The sequence below is a fragment of the Protomyctophum bolini genome, assembly GCF_963924005.1.
Source record: "Protomyctophum bolini genome assembly, chromosome: 15".
NCBI lineage: Eukaryota > Metazoa > Chordata > Actinopteri > Myctophiformes > Myctophidae > Protomyctophum > Protomyctophum bolini.
This window is the reverse complement of record NC_137876.1, coordinates 30,242,429-30,259,606: the sequence shown is the minus strand read 5'-3', so window position 1 is coordinate 30,259,606 and position 17,178 is coordinate 30,242,429. Positions and strand designations below refer to the sequence as shown.

The following is a 17,178-nucleotide window of genomic DNA, read 5'->3' as shown; positions in this document are numbered from 1 at the left end:
AAACCAGTGTTAATGATCAAGCGGAAAACAGAGGCTCTATTTCATGAAATTAAGTTCCTTTTTGTGTGTTCCTGAGTCTGTAGTTTCACAACAATGTTACTTTAGATTGGGTTTGTTTTTTTTGCCTAAAGAGGTGAAGGAAGTAACTTATCTGACAGTGTTGCTGTCAGTGAAGACCACTTCTGCTTCTGTGTGCTGCATTTACTCAGTAATCTTTCATGTGACAGCGACAGTGTTCTGTCACTTGATTATGACTTTTATGAGTTTTATTTTTAATGACGTTGAATACAAAATGTTTGTTTTTTTGTTTGTTTTTACCAACACAAAAGATCTTCCAAATTCCATTTTGAGATAAATTGCATTATGTTGATGCTTCTCTACATGCCATAATCTCTTTCCTATTGTTTATATATTCCCAACCCATCCTTAGTGGTCCTTCCTGAAGCAGAGAACCTAGTGCTCAGCTTGTGTTGCCACAGTGATCGTCCTTCCGCTTGGCAGACCATCTATTTTGAGTGCCTTAGCAGTGGGAAGCACTTCCTTGAACAGGTCGTGGTAAGTATTTTCAGATTTCTAGCCACAAGTGCCTTTACATTTACAAATGGGACTGCAGCGTCACTTAAAAATACATTGTTCCTCTCGTTTATATATATCTCAATGAAATAAACTCTTCAAAGTCACCACTTACGGTACTTCACATTGGCTATGATTTTTCCATATGAATTTGAGTTCATGTTTATATAATCATACATTTAAGTGTAAGAACACTGAACGGTCTTACATTGTGTAAGAACAAGTATTGTAGTATAAATTATAAATAAAATATTCATGTTCGTGTTGCATTTGCATTTTCTATAGGAAACGAGTAAATGTTCTTCCCCAATTCTGGATGCTAACTTTAGTCACAGGAACTCGTATAACTTCCTGTCAACCAGTGCAATTTAGATGTTATCACATCAATATTGATCACAATCGTCACATCATGTCACAACATAGAATAAGTACAAAGCTAGTGGGTTGCGCACAATCCGTACATCCCGTTCCTTGCTGGTCCTGGACATAAAAATGACGATTGGCCACAATTGGCATTCATCAGGTCTGATGAAACGTCGTCAGGGTTCACAAATCGTTGTGAACCCTGGAATCATGTCATTGTTTTAAATAAACACTGAGGAGCAAAGCAGTGTGCAGACATTTATCCTTTAAAACAACATAGAATAACCCCACAGATAAGGGTATCATCATCATGCTGGCTCAACAAGTCATTATGCATGTCCTGTGTACACTATCGACCTATTTTGGATGTCACAGGTTTGAATCTCATTGTTATGAAACTCATGATGTGTGTTGCATGTCCAAAAATGAACCCCAACCCCATCAAATCTCTTTTGCCGTTTATATCAAAGCTCTATCTAATGTCTTCTCATAACAACTTCTCTTTCCAGGTGACTGGACTGGACTTGATAAAACGTGAGGAGTTTTCCAGGTTAAAAGACATGCTGAGATTGGAGTTCCAGCCACTGTGTCGCCTTCTGCTGCTGCTGGGTTGGACTCAGTGTCGCAGCCTTAGTTCAGCTCAGACCCTGCTAAACATCCTTCACCATGAGCAGGTCAGGGCATCCTATAGAGTTTTTTCTAACATCTCTATATTTTGGTTCTGTTCTGTTTTATAATTTTCTATTTCACCTTTACTCGTCATTTGATGGTAAAATGAAAATGTTCTCGTTTATTGTGACCAAAGTGCAAACAGTCTCAAATTAATATTTATTTTAGCAAATGATTGTAGTTTTCTGTGATGTCTAAATAATACAGTAAGTATATGTACTGTGGAATGATTTTTTATAAGGTGGTACCAAGCCTTTGATAATCAGATTGAAAATCACTGTATATTTAGTTAGTATATTTAAGTATAGGCTACATTACATACAGTAGAAGTAATAGAATATGGCATGAGGTGCAGTAACATAATACAGAAAAGGTACATGACTGTACAAACTGTACATGACTCACATTAACCCAGCATAACTTTCCAACTGGAGACTAAACTACAGTACATAGGAGAAATCAATTCAGAGCTTAATAACATTGTCCTTCTTGCCCTCTTCTCAGGCGCCGGCTAATGACTCAGTTCTGCTGGAATTTGCCAATGTTTTGTCCTCTCAGCTTGGAATACTTGAGTGGTGTAAAAACAATAATCCGTAAGCTGTTCTCTTTTTTTCCTTTTTTAAGTTTGACGTCATTTGGACTGGATGTGTGTGTGTACGGCTTCGTGCAGCATAAATCTTGATTTGTCTCCCATCCATGTCTTGTTTCATTATACTGTATGTCTCCTTTCAGAGAGATTTCCATGGAGGCGTTGCTGGCACAGCTTCACACTCTAGACAATCACTCTGCTCTGTACATTCTGCATTCCCTGACCCCTCTGGCTCAGTTTGAGGAGCCCAGGGTCCTTGATCTACTGCAACAACTGCCAAAACCATCAGGAACAGGTGAGGGTCTGCCATATCTGCTGTATGGTCTGTGTCCATTATGCTATCTACCACACTCTGTTCTGTTGCATGGAACAATTGTGATTGTGTGCACGTAATTATTTACCAACGTCACAGAGACAAATTGTTGTATGTTTATTGTAAAAGAAAATATTTCTGATTATCCATTTATACCTGGCTGCAACCAACGTGACCATGGTGGGATGATAAAGTTGAACTTTATTTGATGTCTGTCTGGTAAACAGTGAGAACTGAGAATCATTCATCATTTTCATGTTTCTCTCTGGTAGCATTTCAAGCAAACAATAAAACCTCCATGTACATTAACCTGGATCTATCTTTAATTTCAGAGGACACAGAGTCCATCAGTACCCCCAGCCCAGCCGTACAGAGGAACGTGGTTCTGTTTCAAGGTTTCTGTGCCATGAAGTATGCCCTCTACGCCCTCTGCGTGAATGCACACCAATACTCCAACTGCACTGAATGTGAGGCTATGCAGCAGCAGCAACCCTCTGAACCAGAAGGGGACCGAAGCCAGACCTTGTCAGCTGCTTCAGAACGTATGGATGCTCTTTACCACGTTTCAAGATAGTTTCATGGGGCTTGGTGTCAGTTTAAAACAAAAGGTGGCCTACCTCTCGGAAGGGGACCTTGTGGACTTGGCTCCCGGTCAACCACTTGGGCCACGGCCATTTCTGGTTGTTTATGCTTCAGATAATTATGCTAGACTGCCCATAGTAAATTAATAAATTCAACACACTGATATAAACCTTAGTATTTTAAATAATCTTGCTTTATTTTAAAAATATGGAATTGACCCTTTGTTGCAATAGACTACAACACTTTATGGACAAGCTGTTTCCATGGAATAGGTATGCAATATACTGAGCACATTTTCTAGTTTATCTTTTGGTTACTTTATTTAAAAAGATCCTTTTCTGAACATTTGGGCCTTCCTAGTTGTCTTACGCACCTGTCACTAAACATTGAGGTGTACATTTGGCTTCTTTTAATAGTTACTTTATTAAATATAAGTGTTATAAATAAATTAAAACAAATCTCTTTACTAGTACAGTATATTATCTAAACTTTTTGTAAAAGATCTGTTTTAATATGTTTTTCCTCATTGCAAGCTGGTTTAATTGTACTACTCTGCGCTATACTAGTTTTCTCTATTTGATTGTTTTCTCCCAGGTTACCATCCACTGTTTCAGCACTTCCTGACAGAGTGCCAGCTCTACCTGGAGGCGGTTCCCGCCATGTTCCGCCTGGAACTCCTGGAGAACATCTTCTCCCTCCTCTTCCTGTCAGACTCCGACTTCATCCCTCAGCAGAACCAGAGGGAAGGGAACACGAACACGGGCTGCACTGCGCATACAGAAGGCACGTCGGAAACCTGGAATCCGGTGGAATACGGAAGTAAACCCACACAGGATGGAATCGGGGACGACAGGAGGGAGCAGCAGCCACGACGGCAGCGGCAGCCTGGGACATTCTCGGCAGCAGCTGAACACGGCTACCTGGACCTGGGCCACCTGACGTGGGGCTGCAGGGGGTTTCTGGTGGACGTGGCTGCCATGAAAGGGTTTCTGAAGCTGCTGAAGGAAGGGCTGGAGGGAGTGTGCGTGGTGGGGCAGCAGGAGGGACAGGAGGAGGGGCGAGCGCTGGCGGGCGAGGCAGAGGTGGCGGAGAGTCTGGGATGTTCTGTAACAGCAGAGACGTTTGGGGCTCGTCTGCAGAGGCTGACCAAACGCACTGCCGAGGCTCACTGGAGGCTGCAGATCATCACCAGCAATCAGGATAGTGATGGAAATGGTGAGAGTCAATAATTTATGGTATAGAATATAGATTCACTGTACTCTTTTATTGATGGGTCAATTTGGGCTGGCCAAAGGATAATACACAGTGTGGCGGATGCAAAGCTCTTTCATTTGTGGTTTATTTGCAAAAGACTGTCTCACTCAACATTATCCCACTTAGTACATGGCAACTTGTGAAAGAAATCTATATTTTGAAATTCTGCTTCCATAGCAATGTGAACGGATACAAAACATGCAATTGCAACTGCAATCAGAAAATCTAGTAGTTAAGGCGCTTACCACATGGCTCTACTCCTGCAGCCTGACTGAGTTGGGTGTTCGATTCTCCAGCCCAACGGCTGTTGCTGCATTTCTCTCCTTGTTTCCTGTCACTCTTAAAATCCCCCCCCAAAATATGAAAGAAATTTCAGGCTTGACTGACCAATACAAATTCAGTATTCGACAGTCACATAATAAATGTAATCATGAATTGTAACAAATGTAATCTTGAGAGCTATATGCAGTGGAAAATATTTCTCAATTCTCAGTTGCCACGCTTAGCCATGCCACCCTCAAATCCCACCTCGACTTTCTTTCCGCAACTTATCACCCCTGCCCCCCTAGTTGTTGTTGTTGTAGTGTTGAATTTCATCTGTTTAGCTGTAGTATGTTCTTCAGCAATCACAACAAGCATGTTCCCTCTCACTCAGTTTCTAAGTCTTGCTGATAATAACTCAATTTATCCACATCCTCAGATCCAGAGAGGCCTCTTCAGACCTCATCCTTCAGCCAATCTTTTCCCCCTCTGGGGCAGAGCGCCAGTCACGCCAGCCTGAGGAGAAGGAAGCGAGCTGGGAGACATGCTCCACAGAAACAAGGCTCCACAGAGAGACACAACGGAGAAGTTAGCACCAGTACCTCAGGTGACGCAGAAATGTCTCTAGATCAAACTACAAATTGGGCAAACATTCAATGACGCAAAAGGTTCTGTAGTTGTTGAGCCTCAGTTAAAATCCTTGTTATTCATGTCCTCACTGTATTGCCTTATTCACTGCTATTATTTTAATGTTTTATGCCTTTGCTCTTCTTTCTTTATTGCTCTGTAAAGCACTTGAGTGCATTTTATATCATGAAATGTGTTCTACAAATAGTTTTATAATACAGATCTTTCAGGCTATCAGTCGTTGTATGCAGTCGTTGTCAAGGCAACTGAAATAATTTCAATTTGTTAGTGACCCAGATCTAATTTGAAGGTCTAATACGTACTCAAACGCACATGCATGCACACTGAATGTACATGCAAACACAAAAACCTTCAGAATGTGCTTCTTACCATGGTAAGAGACTTGCTCTCCCTCTTTGTCTACAAAGATTACTGTATCTATTTCACTCAAATCATTTTACCTTTGCTCATTTTCATTTCATTGTCCTGAATACAAGGGCATTGGCTTACATTTTTTTGATCAAGCCAGTAAGTAAAAATTTTAGACAAGATGGTGAAATCCAAGAAAAGCAATTAAATCCATTTAAAACTAGATAAAGTGCGAGGGGCACAGGTCTCCACCAGGGCAGGTCAGGTGGTGGCCTCCTGGTGGCGCTATAACAGGGTGGGATATATTCCTCAGCCTAGTAGGAAAGTCTGTGAAAGATTTCACATAAATTGCACGCTGCGTTCATGATTTGAGGCTTTTTGTTCAAAATGGGCCAATCCTGCAAACTTTGAAAGCCAATGTTGGCCAATTAGGATGGAATATGAAATATCGGACAGATCCGTCTTGAACACATGACTATAGAGATACTGTGTAACGATTTGCGGGATTTTTGGACAGAATCTGGAGGAGTAATATCCAAAAATGTGTTTTACAAAAGTCGGCCTCCTGGTGGCGCTATAACAGGCCGTTCTGGGCAGAGGTTCATCGTTGGCATTTAGGGAGTGTGTGTGCAAAATTTGCCATCGACCGGGTTAAAGGAGATTTATTAGGTGTTTTTACTGGTATGACGCTATGGTTTCTGTGGTTAACAGGGCTTAAAGTTCTCAGTCCTGGGGAAGGATTTCAGTCCTGAGGATTTCATAGGGGTCATTTAATGAGATCAGTGCAGATTTGCAAAAAAGAAAATTTCAGTCTTGGGATTTTGTTTGGCTTTAAGCCCTGGGTAAAGTCATTTGTGGATAAATGTTTGTCTGCTGACCCCCAGATGGTAGTGGAGGTGCTGGAGCTGGGCGGAGTGAGTAAAGGATGGTTAAGTCACTAAATGTTTGTCTGCTGACCCCCAGATGGTAGTGGAGGTGCTGGAGCTGGGCGGAGTGAGGAAAGGATGGTTAAGTCACTAAATGTTTGTCTGCTGACCCCCAGATGGTAGTGGAGGTGCTGGAGCTGGGCGGAGTGAGGAAAGGATGGTTAAGTCACTAAATGTTTGTCTGCTGACCCCCAGATGGTAGTGGAGGTGCTGGAGCTGGGCGGAGTGAGGAAAGGGAGACGTGTCCATGTGGCAGTCCACACATTTGGCTCGTCCCGGCCATGCTGTCCCCTCCAGAGTCACTGCTCATGTCCTGCATCCGACGGGGAAACTTCATGGAGGCACATCAGGTAAGGAGTGTTGGTGTGCCATCTTGTCTGCTTGCCACTCTGTGTGTGTGTGTGTGTGTGTGTGTGTGTGTGTGTGTGTGTGTGTGTGTGTGTGTGTGTGTGTGTGTGTGTGTGTGTGTGTGTTCTTGCATAGCATGTGGAATGCACATTTGTATTGATACTGTAGGTATTATGTTGTAAAACATAATCTAATGTTGTGTATGTCAGATCGGTGGTATGTATCCCATCAGGAAATGCTACATTATGTCAGATGATCAAGTCGGGGAACTTGAAAAAAAGTGCGCTGGTACAGTGGAAATTTGTGCCGTGCCCGTAATTAATTTCTTTCATGCCAATCTCACGCTTGCACTCTCTCATGAGCATGGGTGTGCTTGAGTGGAAGAAGTAGGCGTGTACTGTATTTTTTGTATTAGTTTCAAAGAGAACAACTTGTAAAGTTTAAAACCAGCCCAGGAGGAGCACTCTTATGTTGTGCCCTCAGCCCTGTTGACAAGCTCAGCTTCTTAGTATCTCCTTGCTTCCTATCTATCAGGTGTCTCTGGTGTTCGGTCTGGAGGTGTCTGCATGCGGCGGGGAACTGGTGTTCATGGAGCGCTACAAGGAGGTCCTAACGGAGCTGGAACGGGTTGAGCAGAAGATGGAGTCTAAGTCTGTGTCTAATTCCTCATCCTCTTCAGAGGGCCTGGGGTCCACAGTGGCTTCAGCTTCAGGACGCAGCAGGGGACGTTCTACACTGCAGGCCATTGGAAGTGCAGCTGCAGCCGGTATGACCTGTTTTACTCACCATCCTGCCAGAGATCTCATGACACTACTAGTGGTTGCGGGTTCAATAGCCAAGTCCTCTTTTAGGATTCAATAAGCTCTCTTGACTATGCCACGAAAATGTGAAACTCCCTACCAACAGCTGTTAAGAAATGTGAATCCCTAGACCCCTTAAAACCCCTCTCAAAAAGCACTTACGAGCGGCTGCAATTCGAAACTATGGCCCTCGTAAAAAAGGAAAAGCCCCCACACCTTATTTCTATACTGTACACATTCTCCTTTTTTCTAACTTTGTATATATGATGATTTCGTTTTTTGCATAGAAGTGTAATAGTGTATATTTGCCTTTAAATGTTTTGATGAATTGAAAATGGAGGACCCTTATGTAAACAAGTCTTAGTGCTTTTTCAGGTTTTATCCTGTTAGCAGATTTGTATTGACCTGTACTTCCCTTGAATACAATTTTCAATCAATCAAACGAATCTCTTATTGAATCCTGTAAGTGTCCTGTAGAACTCATATGGTCTTGTTGTACTGTATACTTCTATAGGCATGGCCTTCTACTCCATCTCAGACATAGCAGACAGGCTCCTCAGCACACCAGGCCACCCCATACCCTCACTGGAAGAAGGCTACTGGTTGAGCCGCTGTGGTTCAGACCCCTCTGGCCTCCTTTACACCCTGCTGAAGGAGCTCAGCCCGACAGCCATGGCTGCATTCGACCTGGCCTGCTGCCACTGCCAGCTTTGGAAGACCTCCAGGCAGCTGCTTGACACGGCAGAGCGCAGGCTCAATAGCAGCCTGGAAGCACGGGGTGTGTATCCAGGGGTCGTATGGGTTCACAAGTGTCTCGCAGTGATTTTTGGGTCTTCTCTGGGATCTTTGAAAATTTGCCTCAGATCTTTAGGTTTTCTATTTAGGACCTGTCAAAGGATTTAAAAAAAGCTTTCGCACACCTAGAAATCAGCCATATGCACAGGCGCGTAGGCCAGTACAGAATAGTGTGCGGGTGTATTTTCCTTCAATTATAAAGTGAAATATTCTTATTTTTCAACATTGTAAGAGAAAGTGATTTGCCTTGCACTCTCTCTTCACTTAGTTAGGCAACGTTAGCCAAATTTGTGACCAATCTGCAAAATAAATAGCTTTCTTCACAAATCGTGTTCATAAAGGTGTCTACTAGTATCACCTCTCAATTTGTTTCAAACCAACAGGAAGCTTTGACAACTGCTGAAAGTAGGGGCAACATTAACAACCTATATGCAGGCAAAATCTATAGTATATTATTTTATATGAATCTAAATGTTTTTTGTTATTGATAGATACTTTACTATAGTCAGAACCGTACATATCACTGGGTACAGTCAGGCATTTAGGCTAAAAGGATATCACAAAAAGTCCTGATTCATCAATAATTATGTTTTTCAGGACTGAGGGTTGAGCCCAAGGTGCCCCATGCTGATTCTGAGGGGATCTGTGGGTTCCCAATGGTTCTGCAGCAAATCAGCAAGATTCTGAACCACACAGCCAGTAACAAGGGATCTGTCAAGACAGGTGAATACAAAGGCACAGTGATGCATCGTCTTAAATGTTAGTTGCTTAAAGTTGGTTTGTGTGTCTTTGTTATGTATGCAACTAATACACATGTACCTACTATGACATAAGAGGTTTACAAGCAGCATTCAAACAAAGTAAAGAAGAGACTGAGAAAACAATATTAACGCAGAGAAAAACTGATTGTCAAGAGAAAGTAGGGTAGTTGTAAATGAATAACTGACCCTCTCTGTTTCCATAGAAGCGGTTGGAGAGGACCATATGATTTGCAGTCCATTTGGATGTTCTATACAGGAAGTGTTGCTGTGTTGTCACCCAACCCTGAGTGAAGAGGGCATCTCCTCGCGTCTCAGTCTCTCTCAACGCCTGGAACACACCCTGCAAACCCTCAGCACTGCCACAGATAACACAGGTCAACGCAGTGTTTCACAAATTTAGGGTCGTGACTTGTCTTTTTTCACTCTTTTAGTCGCGAGTAATTATCCTATTTTTTCCTTTCCTTTTCCTGCAAAACATAAAATTCAAAGACGTTTCAAAGGATTTTCCGAACTTTTCTAAAAATCTACAACCTTGCAGCATGTCATGTTGTGAGTTTGTAGATCGGCTATTTTCACTCTTTGGGAAATGGGACTTTTTTTGTAAGTTTGGTTCTCCAAATTTATCTCAGAATGTCGGAGAGAAAACGGCAGCCTTCAGCACAATACATTACGTCTATCCCAAAATTATCAACTTTCATCGTTTGCTTTTATTTGGGTTTAGATGCTTATAACACAGGGGAATCCAGGTTCAAGTTCCTTAGTAGGAATACACAGTAAAATCCTCTGTGTTCATTTATACACTTGTTACTCTGAGAGTGTACAGTTATGGGTCCATTTGGTTATATTTGTACAAATTGTACACTTTCAGTGATACTGAATATGTTGTTTCTGAAAGTCTGTCTGTGTTGTGTCTTGTGACAGAGGGCCATCTGTCGGGCAGCTCTCTGCTGGTGGCCTTGGTAGAGCAGGCCAGTCTGAAGCAGTCTGAGCTGGATGCCCACCCCGTACGCTCCAGCATGAAGCAGCTTCTTCGGTCGCTGGACCAACTCTGTCCATTCGAGCCTGATGGAAGCCTCGCCAGGCCTGACTACATGCGCAGCTTTTTGGACTATGTGAACACGCTAGCATCTGTGCTCGTACGCAGCCTTGGTTCAGAAGGTACCCATATACTTTCAGAGTTATGTACACATAAAATAATACTGTGTTCGTCTGAATAATCCCATAAGCGATGTTGAGTCATTCATTCATTATGATCCAAGCCATTTTCTAGGGTGACCCTACAGATTTGTCACTGTGACCCCATGGCATTTACTCTAGAACCATCTTTTGGCCAAAATGTGCAGTTGCACACACCATATCTCAAAATCAAATCATTATAAATAATACTTTATCCATTGTCAAATTAGCATTTTCCCCCGTTAGCACCATTGGTAATTTTGCAGGGCTCTAAAGATGGCTATGGTTAAAAAAATACTTAGATCTGCTTGGGTGTAAGGAGTAGCACAACCTTGTTTAGGTGCTGCTAGTGGGTCTTTTAGACTCCCAGTCTTGTTTCTTTCTCCTTTAGAGTATGTAGTCACTGTATAGCTACAGTATATCCTGCAAGAATCTAGTATGAATGGTGATAATTTGTAATGAACAGAGGGGGGAAAGGGGCTTCATTAAGACAACACAGTCTGTCTTTATACCCGAGTTTGTTTTTGGTGTCCCTCTCAGACCAGGCTACTGAAGTGAAGTTGGGGAACCCACTACTTGTGCTGCTTCAGACTCCATCTCAACTACTTTCTCACCTGCTGTTTGACAGACAGGTGTCTCCTGATAGGTATGTTTGACAGACAGGTGTCTCCTAATAGGTATGCACACTGGCTTACTCATTATGCGCTCAGCACAGAGCTCACACAAAGCTACGCTGTAGACATGATACCAGATTTGTTATCCCCCCCCCCCTCTCTCCCCTACCATTTCTCCAGGCTTCTGTCCCTGCTGCAGCAGGAGGGGCTGCATCTGAGCATTCAGCAGGTGATCATCCAGCGCTGCTGTGAGGTTCTGCCCGTGTGGTCCTCATGTCCAGATCCTGTCAAGGACACTACACAGGGCACTGAGGGAGAAGGTGTTTTCTGTGTGGCCAGCATGTCTGCCCTGCTACAACAGCATGCCCACGAACACATGCCAACACTGCGCAAAGTGGGCATGGCAGACCATTCACATGAATCCAGCTCTGAGTCTGAGGCCTCTGCGGAGGAGATCTCGGCAACATCCCTCAGCCTCTCCACCTCTCCGCCTTCTGTTACATCCACTTCTTCTGTTTCATCTGCTTCTTCCTCCAACTCTTCACCCTCCTCATCTTTCCTCCTCACCTCGTCAGCCTTGTCTTTCTTAAAGTCTCACTGCCCGTTGGTGGCTCTGCTGGCGTGCCTGAGCGCCTGTAAAGGAGAAAGCGCCCGGGCACAGTCCTCAGGCTGGTCAGGCTATTTCCGTAGTGGACGTAAAGAGGCAACGCTAGATGCAGAGCAGATCGCTCGAGAAGCAGACGGCCTGCTGAAGGAGTTCCCCATTCTCCGGGCGTACCTGCAGAACGTGTCTGAGCCCATTCTTGGGACCCTGGGGAACGCAAGGGAGGAGGGCTCCGCTGGTCTAGGCTTGGCGCTCTGCGGGAGACCCGTGGTCAGTCTCCTGCTCTCCGGGCCCCAGGGAGACATGGCCCAGGCAGTGGCTGCCCAGGCCTTCCAGGAGGCCCTGGCCAGTAAGGACCTGGGCAGAGCCCTGAGTCTGCTGGAGCTGTTTGGACAAGGCTGCAGCCAGGAGAGGGCGCTGAGAGACCGCCTGCTGGCCTGCGCTGCTCTGGAAGGTGAGTGAGGACCTCTCCCCTGGTAAACATGTTTTGACCACCAAGGCAGTTCATGGAAGTTCATGGAATTGTTTGTCCACAATTTAGCTTCAGTTCAGATAGTCCAAGAAACGTGTCGTTGACAATGCAATTTATTTTTGAGGGGCGCTAGCCCCTCCTATATTCAGCTAGTGTAGATTTTCACCTTACAAAAACATTAAATTCCCATTGACAATGAATGGAGAATTATGTCATATGTGGACAAGCAGATCGGCTATTTTCATCCTATATTAAATTCCGTCATAGTGTCTAAGCAAATAGACATGTTACGTGATGATGATGTACGATGATAAAAGCGCCCTCACTTCACACAGGTGTGATTCTTTTTTTAGCTTGGATTTAATGTTGCACCTGCTGCATTAGTATTGTATTTGAACAGTCATTCTAATATAAAAATGAAATAAATGGTAAAGGCATAAATAACCATATCCTTTTAATATATAGGTAAAACGACTAAAAAGAACACAAGACTGACTAGTAATAAGAGTTTTAAAACGGCTAATAAAATCTGCCTGAGCATCATGAAGCTCATTTTTTTTTATAATTGATTGTTGTGTTCTGTCTAATTATCTATGTTCAGAGGGAGATGAAGGTATAGCACAGCTGTTTCGAGTGCATGAGCCCAGCCTGCGTGCGCGTGTTGCCCTCCAGGCCCTGGAGCGCTGGCCTCTGCTGTCCTGTCTGGAGCTGCTGGAGTTCTGTCTCAATGACCTCAACACAGAGGCCTCACTGAGAACCCATCTGGAGCTAAGGAAGAAAGAACTCGAAATCTATCGCTGGGTAATTCAATTTCATACTAAAATTAGACAATGGGATTTATTTATTCAGGCTGATTGGTAAGAACAAATTCTTATTTACAATAAGTAAAATCAAATTAACCAGAACCCCGAGCCTAGCATGAAAAACGAAAAAAGTGTAGAGTCTGTTTATAGGCAATATTTTATATTTGTAAATGATGTAGGCCTCTTGTTGTCTACACTCTACACCATTGAATCCAAGGCTTTGATGTTTTGTAGGTTCATAAAGATTGATTGGTCACTGCAATCGTATTGCAATGACCGGTGGGTTGTCGATTCCCGATGTCAATTTGTGACTCACACACAATTTTGTTCCAGCTATGGTCAGTCATAGTGAAGTATATAAGTGTAAGGGGATCATTTCCCCCTAACCGCATAACCCATGGTTCCTAACCATTAATCACACATAACATAATCATTATAACATAAAGCAATATAACACAAACATAATGAATCCCCCCAACATTCTCCATAACAAAGAGAAAATAAATGGCGCACCCTGAAGCATGCTGGGAAAGACCCTCTGCCAACTGAACAGCTTGGCATGCTACAGTAGCCTATTTAGGGGGTTTAAAAACACTGTATATAATCTGCTGATCTAGTGGTATGTGTAGGTGTCGATGTTTGTACCAGAGATTGAGTACAGATTAGTGACGTTTCTGTTGGAGCAGGTTGTTGACGAACTTATCAGAGTGACCAGCTGATATGATGACAGATGAGATGAGATGTGATGAGACAACAGGGGATAAGGGAAGCGATGACTGACACACACACACACACACACACACACACACTGACACACACACACACACACACACACACACACACACACACACACACACACACACTAATCCTTATCCCTCATATACTGTAGTTTCTGGGTGTTTGGCTGTGATTAAGCAAAGGGAAAAATCCTCCAGACATTTTTACTTGCTCTCCATATTCTTTACTTGTGCAATCTTTCAAAGTTCAAACCAACTGTTGAAATATTATGTAATGGGAAACGTCAGTTGTGACATTCCGGTTTCTCGTGTTCTTTCCCTCCCCAAGATGTTGAGTCTACAGATGCCATTGCCCTGGGTAACATGGCAGGAGCTGAGGACTGAGTCTAAGAGAAACTCTGAATCTGTGTTTTCTATCATCCTGGAGGCACGAGTAGGTGGTGGAATGACATTCCATGAATTTTATGTCACACTCTCACACATTGCCTAGAGGGGTCATTCTGAGAACATTGTTATCATATCAAGAACAGAAGTACACTATTATGATCATTTAGACTTACAAGTTTTCATACAGTAGTCACATTTTTACCACATACTGTAGCTGACATTACTTATTATCCATAGTGACCTTGTACTTTACGACTATTCTGTTTATGTTTTGATGTAAATGCTTATAGATAAAGCACATTGCTATTGCTTTAAGGCAGTGGTTTTCAACCATTTTCATATCAAGGACCATTATTTATTCTGCATTTGAGCCACGGACCACCATTTGATGAGATAAAGCTTTACTTTTCCTTTCTATGCATTATCTATTTCATGATTGAGCCTGGTGTTTATTTCAGGAGTTTGCACTCTGTGGCCAGTGGGTGGAGCTGTACCCTGTCTCTGAACATCTGACACTGCAGCTGCAGACAGAACACCTGCTTCACCTGCTGGAGAAAGGACAGGCGGAGGAGGCCTACCAGGTCTGCACCAGAGCATATTGGTCAACTAATGCTGTTTCTTAAACACTTACTGAAACCCTATATACTTTGCTCCTTTGTCTCTACACCCACATTTGTAGATATACAAGCCCACAATCGGACACGTTGTGAGCTTGTACAGTAGATATGCTATTTCTGCCGAATGTTTGCCTGTTATGAAATGGCCAAATAGGGACCGGGGTTTATGCAGTTAATCTAAAATAGAAAAGGTTTGTGAGGAGGCAATTGCAAATGTCCATAAAAATGTTATTGATAGAGGTGTAGTTGAAAAGACATCTAGCATTCTAACTGAAACTTTTAAAAACTTATTTTTTCTGTCCTTGTCTAGTTGCTTGAGGGCCTCTCAGACACCGCAGTGGGCTTGGCGGTTTGCGAACGCGCTCTGGACCGCCGACCCGGATTGGCTGCCTGTCACTTCCTGACTGATTACCTCACTCTGCATTTCCAGAGCCAGGTGTCACCGGCCCGACGGCGCCACATTCACGCCCTCCATCTGGGCTCTAAGGTAAGAAATGCTAGAGTCCATGTTGTTTTGTCCCGTGCTACAAACGCAAACAGCCATATCTACGTTGTTGTGTTCTGTAAAGGTGAAAGGTTTGGACTATCTTTTGTCGTCATAAACACAAGCATTCCACCCATAAATACGGAAGGGGAACTAAACTGTTAATGAATTCCTCTTATCTTTGACTTTATATACACATTAACATCATATGTGTAAATTAGTTTGGTGTACAAATCCAAATGCCAAACCAAACGCACCCCTACTGGTCCATTTGGTTAAATTTGTACACTTAAGAGTTCAATTAACTGTCAGGATTTGACTGTTTAGGGCTGTGGATGTGTTGACAGTATGTTCCTGTGGAACTCGTGGGAGTGGGGTGAAAACTTAAAGGTAACTGCTTGGTTAGTTAGGTAGACACGACAAAGGCATATCAGTACACGCTGTACTTTTAACAACACTACTGGTATGTAATTTGGAGCTCTTTCCGTTACCAAGCCTTTATCACTGCTCATTATCACATGTTTCTGTGACGCATAATCTCATGAGGGATTGTGAAACTGATAGCCTACAGCATGACCCAAACATTCCAAGAAAGTGTCATAAATAATTCATTCATCCACTTATGTATGCATTGTAGAATAACGAATTGGGAAAAAAAACAACAGTGTGTGAGTACCACACATAGATATGAATTGCCAAATGTTTCTCTATAGATGCATTATGTATCAGAAATCAAATATCATAGAATATTATATGGCTTAAATTTAACCGAATTTAACCATCAAACTTGTAATCTTTACATAAATAAAAGAATATTGTTTGAGTTTTGACAATGAGAAGATTCACCAATTACAGCCACTCATCTTGGCTCATGGCCCAAGGTTTATACTGACCTGACAAAGATCCACTGAGATCGAAACGTTGTCCTCAATAAAGTATTCCTTTGCCTAAAGAATGGTGTGCGGGCCCTACCTCCTTCCAAGTAATGAAGGGTCTCATTGGTTTGATCCACAATTGTCACTCCACTGCATGGCTGACCTAGTATAATATTTGGTGAAACAGAGATATGGTGGAAATTTCCAGATCTTAAATAGTTTTGAAATTAGTCATACATTCTTGTGGAGCAGTGTAGAGAAACTTCCAATTGAGTTGAGAAAAGTTAATGGGTTTTTGTAACCCTCCAGGGAGGAGAAGTTAACAGTTTTTCATCAGCTATGCCTGTTCAATGTTTGCATTTGGAGAATCCATGGAGCAGTGCCCTGTAGGACAGGTGTAGCTAATCAGCTTAATGATACACCTCAGTAATGGCTGCGCCCAGGGCACCTCTCTGTGAATTTGGCTGTAGCGCCACCCTTTGGCCAATGGTTGTGATTTTCGTTTCTTGGCCATTTGACATAACCCTCTACCATATTGCAGAGTTTTGTAAGAAATGACTGCACGGTTAAGCCAGAACTGAAACTTTTATACGTGTTTAGTCCCCTAATAATAATACATTATATAATTTTGACCCGTTTGGTAACCAGTACACTAACTGGTGAAGTCCCCAGGATGTAAAATGTGTCATGTGTGGCTGTGTACTGTACGTGTAGGTGCTGCTCACTCTGCCCATGGCCGCCAGGCAGGACTACTTCCCTCTGCTCTCTGAGCCGCTGCTGATGCTGGAACAGCTGCTGATGAACCTAAAGGTGGACTGGTTGGACGTGGCAGTGGGAACCCTGCGAAGCCTCCTGGTTGGCCAGGAGGCCGGCTTTGGCACGGAGGACATCGACAAGCTGCTGGAGAACTATGCCTGCAAGGCCATCGACCTGCAAGGCCACTACGCCCCAAGAGAGATGTCTCGGTCTGGTCAGTTGAAAATGTAGACATGCACGCACAGATCCTTCTCTTATTTCTTACAACTTACACGATCAGTTTGGTTAGGTGAAGAGATTGAATGTGCATGCATGCATCATCTCTTTTGTATATATATTTTGTCTTAATTTGCTGGTTCCCAACGTAGAGGTCTAAATGATTGCTAGCTAAGAACCAAATTAATCCCTATTGGTCTGTAACTG

At 43.0% G+C, this 17,178-nt stretch overlaps 1 protein-coding gene across 4 annotated transcripts in view; it reads left to right on the top strand.

Moving 5' to 3' along the window:
* zfyve26 (zinc finger, FYVE domain containing 26) overlaps positions 1 to 17,178 on the top strand; it is a 44,133-nt gene that overhangs the window by 5,577 nt on the left and 21,378 nt on the right. For 3 of the 4 annotated variants that reach the window (XM_080783211.1, XM_080783210.1, XM_080783212.1), the window contains exons 7-26: positions 431 to 555; positions 1,446 to 1,610; positions 2,110 to 2,198; positions 2,338 to 2,489; positions 2,840 to 3,049; positions 3,684 to 4,304; positions 5,044 to 5,211; positions 6,722 to 6,876; positions 7,409 to 7,640; positions 8,189 to 8,452; positions 9,067 to 9,192; positions 9,434 to 9,604; positions 10,152 to 10,388; positions 10,947 to 11,052; positions 11,201 to 12,078; positions 12,698 to 12,897; positions 13,965 to 14,069; positions 14,482 to 14,604; positions 14,951 to 15,127; positions 16,714 to 16,969. In XM_080783211.1, the coding sequence (XP_080639337.1) occupies positions 431 to 555; positions 1,446 to 1,610; positions 2,110 to 2,198; positions 2,338 to 2,489; positions 2,840 to 3,049; positions 3,684 to 4,304; positions 5,044 to 5,211; positions 6,722 to 6,876; positions 7,409 to 7,640; positions 8,189 to 8,452; positions 9,067 to 9,192; positions 9,434 to 9,604; positions 10,152 to 10,388; positions 10,947 to 11,052; positions 11,201 to 12,078; positions 12,698 to 12,897; positions 13,965 to 14,069; positions 14,482 to 14,604; positions 14,951 to 15,127; positions 16,714 to 16,969 (4,560 nt within the window). The remainder of the gene's footprint in view (positions 1 to 430; positions 556 to 1,445; positions 1,611 to 2,109; positions 2,199 to 2,337; positions 2,490 to 2,839; positions 3,050 to 3,683; positions 4,305 to 5,043; positions 5,212 to 6,721; positions 6,877 to 7,408; positions 7,641 to 8,188; positions 8,453 to 9,066; positions 9,193 to 9,433; positions 9,605 to 10,151; positions 10,389 to 10,946; positions 11,053 to 11,200; positions 12,079 to 12,697; positions 12,898 to 13,964; positions 14,070 to 14,481; positions 14,605 to 14,950; positions 15,128 to 16,713; positions 16,970 to 17,178) is intronic. The other variant, XM_080783213.1, reaches the window with a different exon arrangement.